This window comes from Borostomias antarcticus (genome assembly GCF_949987555.1).
Source record: "Borostomias antarcticus genome assembly, chromosome: 28".
NCBI lineage: Eukaryota > Metazoa > Chordata > Actinopteri > Stomiiformes > Stomiidae > Borostomias > Borostomias antarcticus.
In genome coordinates this window covers 5960626-5965625 of record NC_140261.1, presented here as the reverse complement: position 1 = coordinate 5965625, position 5000 = coordinate 5960626, and the positions used below count along the sequence as shown (strand labels likewise).

Sequence of the window (5000 nt, the reverse complement as noted above, 5' to 3'; positions counted from 1 at the left end):
TGCGCGTGTTCGAGTGTGTGTCTGTCAGAGAGTATAGGTATGTGTGAGAATGTGTGTGGTGTGTGTGTGTGTGTCTATGTATCTGTGTGTGTGTGCGTGTATATCTGTGTGTGTGTGTGTATATCTGTGTGTGTGTGTGTATATCTGTGTGTGTGTGTATATCTGTATGTGTGTGTGTGTGTCGGTTGCGTGCCCGTTTCCCGGGGAGACTGCGAGCCGTGGTGTGACTCATACATCCACTCATGCCTTCCCCGAAATTCTTCAATATCTGGAGAATTATTATTTTCCCACAAAGGGTGGCTAATCATATATAATCATCCCTCCGCCTCTCAGAGCAAAACCCACATGATCCACGTCTGTTTGACTGAGACCGAGGCTGGCGGTGACGGAGGCCTATCCCTGGCTAACCCTATAACCCCATCTGCCTCTTTAAACATTCACCACCCCCTGTGTGTATGTGTGCACACACACACACACACACACACACACACACACACACACACACACACACACAGTGTGTGTTTTGGCTAGACCAGGCCAGTCTGCGTGTGCAGATGCAGAGGGTAGGGCTGGTAGAGCAACGCCGACCCCCCCTGCGGGAGATAGTAGCTGCAGTAGCTGGCCTCCGCCATGTAGGGGGCGCCGTGGTCCGCCAGGTACGGCGCCGGCTGGTAGTAGCAGGTCACGTGGTCCGTGTTGGGGATGACGTTCTGCTCGCCAAGCACCCGCAGCGCCAGAACCGTGACCATGTTGAGCGTCTGGCGGCGCTCGTGGCCCATCAGGCACACGGTGCTGTCGTCGACCACGCGGCGCAGCGTCATCAGGTACTGGTACTTGCTGCGCTCCTCGCCGATGAAGTGGTTCCGCAGGTAGGACAGGATCTTGCGCTGCTGCTCCTGCACGTCGGGGAAGTCGATGAAGAAGCGCGAGCACATGTAGCGCTCCAGCGTGCGGATCTGCGTCTCGCTGGCGGGCCGGTAGTCGCGCACCAGCAGGTTGGCGTACTTCAGCAGGCCGCCGCCGCGGATCTCCTCCGGGTTGCGCGTGGCGATGAGACGGTAGCGCAGGTGGTCCATGGCCGCCTCGAAGTCGCCGTACATGCTCTCCGCCAGGACCTCCACGGCGGGGGCGCGCGGCGGGCGGGGAGGGGTGGCGTGCTGGTCGGGCGCCGCCACCGCCGCCGCCGCCGCCGCCGCCGCCCCCCACCGGTCCCCAGTGGGTGCGAACGAGGCGGTCTCTAGGACCTGGGGGGAGATGAGTGGCCTCCGACTCTCACACTCAGGACCCTCTGACAGTGGCTCCGCCTCCACAGAATGGGAAGCATCCTGTGCCAGTGGGGTGGGGGAGAGGGGAGGAGGGGAGGGGGGGAGGAGAGGAGAGGGAGAAGGAGAGTGGAGGAGAGGAGAGGAGAGGAGGGGAGAGGGGAGGAGGGGAGAGGGAGAAGGGAGGAGAGGAGAGGGGAGGAGGGGTGAGGGACAGGGGAGGAGAGGAGAGGGGAGGAGGGGAGAGGGGAGGAGGGGAGAGGGAGAAGGGAGGAGAGGAGAGGGGAGGAGGGGTGAGGGACAGGGGAGGAGAGGAGAGGGGAGGAGGGGTGAGGGACAGGGGAGGAGAGGAGAGGGGAGGAGGGGAGAGGGGAGGAGGGGAGAGGGAGAAGGGAGGAGAGGAGAGGGGAGGAGGGGTGAGGGACAGGGGAGGAGAGGAGAGGGGAGGAGGGGAGAGGGGAGGAGGGGTGAGGGGAGGAGGGGAGAGGGAGAAGGGAGGAGAGGAGAGGGGAGGAGGGGTGAGGGACAGGGGAGGAGGGGTGAGGCAGAAGGAAGAGGAGCCCAGGCTGGAGGGAGGAGAGGACAGGGGAGGGGGGCTGGGGGGAGGAGGAGTGACACTTATGGGAGGCGGGGTAAAACAAATGGGCGGAGACAACATTGGAGGGCGGGTGAGGCTAGGGGTGGGGGTGAGGCTGGGCGGAGGGGGGAGGGTGGGGGGAGGGGGGGGGGAGGGAGAGGGGAGGGGCGGTGAGGGAGGGGGGAGGGTCTCTCGGGAGAAGGGTCTGTTGTGCTTGGATCTCGTGTTGTGTGACGTGGATGACAGGCTTCCGTCTGCGGGGGGATGAAGGTGACCCGTGTCCATTCCTGATTCCTGGGTCTCTGTTTTCATCGCTGATCTGGGCCTGTGAGCGTGGGTGTGACGGGCTTGTGTTAGAGTATGTGCTCGTAGCAGCGTGTGATTGGTCAGGCGCTTCTGACTGTATGAATGGGGAGATCGCTTCTTCAAATTCACTGCCAGAGGGCACTGGCTCTGCCTCAAACACAGACTCTGACCACGCCTCCAATTCTGTGATTACAGGTGTCTCAGGTGAGAGATCTCTGGTTGTAGGTGTCTCAGGTGAGATATCTCTGGTTGTAGGTGTCTCAGGTGAGTGATCTCTGGTTGTAGGTGTCTCAGGTGAGAGATCTCTGGTTGTAGGTGTCTCAGGTGAGAGATCTGTGGTTGTAGGTATCTCAGGTGAGAGATCTCTGGTTGTAGGTGTCTCAGGTAAGATATCTCTGGTTGTAGGTGTCTCAGGTGAGTGATCTCTGGTTGTAGGTGTCTCAGGTGAGAGATCTCTGGTTGTAGGTGTCTCAGGTGAGAGATCTCTGGTTGTAGGTGTCTCAGGTGAGTGATCTCTGGTTGTAGGTGTCTCAGGTGAGAGATCTCTGGTTGTAGGTGTCTCAGGTAAGATATCTCTGGTTGTAGGTGTCTCAGGTGAGAGATCTCTGGTTGTAGGTGTCTCAGGTGAGAGATCTGTGGTTGTAGGTGTCTCAGGTGAGATATCTCTGGTTGTAGGTGTCTCAGGTGAGAGATCTCTGGTTGTAGGTGTCTCAGGTGAGAGATCTCTGGTTGTAGGTGTCTCAGGTGAATGATCTCTGGTTGTAGGTGTCTCAGGTGAGAGATCTCTGGTTGTAGGTGTCTCAGGTGAGAGATCTCTGGTTGTAGGTGTCTCAGGTGAGAGATCTCTGGTTGTAGGTGTCTCAGGTGAGAGATCTCTGGTTGTAGGTGTCTCAGGTGAGTGATCTCTGGTTGTAGGTGTCTCAGGTGAGAGATATCTGGTTGTAGGTGTCTCAGGTGAGAGATATCTGGTTGTAGGTGTCTCAGGTGAGATATATCTGGTTGTAGGTGTCTCAGGTGAGAGATCTCTGGTTGTAGGTGTCTCAGGTGAGAGATCTCTGGTTGTAGGTGTCTCAGGTGAATGATCTCTGGTTCTAGGTGTCTCAGATGAGAGATCTCTGGTTGTAGGTGTCTCAGGTGAGAGATCTCTGGTTGTAGGTGTCTCAGGTGAGAGATCTCTGGTTGTAGGTGTCTCAGGTGAATGATCTCTGGTTGTAGGTGTCTCAGGTGAGAGATCTCTGGTTGTAGGTGTCTCAGGTGAGAGATCTGTGGTTGTAGGTGTCTCAGGTGAGAGATCTGTGGTTGTAGGTGTCTCAGGTGAGAGATCTCTGGTTGTAGGTGTCTCAGGTGAGAGATATGTGGTTGTAGGTGTCTCAGGTGAGAGATCTGTGGTTGTAGGTGTCTCAGGTGAGTGATCTCTGGTTGTAGGTGTCTCAGGTGAGAGATCTCTGGTTGTAGGTGTCTCAGGTGAGAGATCTCTGGTTGTAGGTGTCTCAGGTGAGAGATCTCTGGTTGTAGGTCTTTCAGGTGAGAGATCGGTGGTTGTAGGTGTCTCAGGTGAGTGATCTCTGGTTGTAGGTGTCTCAGGTGAGAGATCTCTGGTTGTAGGTGTCTCAGGTGAGAGATCTCTGGTTGTAGGTGTCTCAGGTGAGAGATCTCTGGTTGTAGGTGTCTCAGGTGAGTGATCTCTGGTTGTAGGTGTCTCAGGTGAGAGATTTCTGGTTGTAGGTGTCTCAGGTGAGAGATCTCTGGTTGTAGGTGTCTCAGGTGAGAGATATGTGGTTGTAGGTGTCTCAGGTGAGAGATCTCTGGTTGTAGGTGTCTCAGGTGAGAGATCTCTGGTTGTAGGTGTCTCAGGTGAGAGATCTCTGGTTGTAGGTGTCTCAGGTGAGAGATCTCTGGTTGTAGGTGTCTCAGGTGAGTGATCTCTGGTTGTAGGTGTCTCAGGTGAGAGATCTCTGGTTGTAGGTGTCTCAGGTGAGAGATCTCTGGTTGTAGGTGTCTCAGGTGAGAGATCTCTGGTTGTAGGTGTCTCATGTGAGAGATCTGTGGGGACCTGAGAGGCTGAAGACTCATGTTGCATGGAGGCATTTGGGTCAAGAGCCAGATGATGGTCTGGGGTAGGGTCGAGGAGAGAGGTTATAGCAGGTTCTGGGTCGGGGGCGAGGCTAGGGTCAGGGGCAGGGTCAGGGGGAGGAGTTAGATCATAAGTAGGAGCAGGGTTGGAGTCAGGGTTAGGGGTGGGGTCGGGGCGAGGGGAGGAGTCAGAGCTGGAGGTCGTGCCAGGGTCAGCGGAGGGTTTGGGAGCTGGATAAACTTTCCGACACATCCTTCGGGGCGGCTTGGGAGAGGAGTGCTTGAGCACCACCATCTGAGACAGTCTGCTGGGGGGACTTCCTGTGCGGAGGCGGGGCTTCCTGTCCGAGGCCTGGCTGGGCGATGTCTGAGGCGCTTCCTGGGGATCAGCAGTGTGAAGCGTGTCTGATGGGTTGAGTGTGTTCAGTGTGTTGTGTGCACTTAGGGTGCCAGGCGGGGGTAGCATGTTTTCTGTCTTCAGTGTCTGCTGTGTCTCTGTCTCTGTGTGTGTCTCTGGGTTTGTGTGTGTCTCTGGGTCTGTGTGTGTCTCTGGGTCTGTGTGTGTCTCTATGTCTGTGTGTGTCTCTGGATCTGTGTGTGTCTCTGGGTCTGTGTGTGTCTCTGGGTCTGTGTGTGTCTCTGGGTCTGTGTGTGTCTCTATGTCTGTGTGTGTCTCTGTATTTGTGTGTGTCTCTGGGTCTGTGTGTGTGTCTGGGTCTGTGTGTGTCTCTGGGTCTGTGTGTGTCTCTGGATCTGTGTGTGTCTCTGGGTCTGTGTGTGTC

General features: G+C 56.6%; 1 protein-coding gene across 1 annotated transcript in view; it reads right to left on the bottom strand.

Annotated features, from left to right (window-relative positions):
* Positions 1 to 527: 527 nt before the first annotated feature.
* LOC311326666 (terminal nucleotidyltransferase 5C-like) overlaps positions 528 to 5000 on the bottom strand; it is a gene marked incomplete at both ends in the record, with an annotated part of 6063 nt that continues 1590 nt past the window's right edge. Inside the window, one exon of the mRNA XM_084459602.1 lies at positions 528 to 1157. Coding sequence (XP_084315728.1) covers positions 528 to 1157 — 630 coding nt within the window. The remainder of the gene's footprint in view (positions 1158 to 5000) is intronic.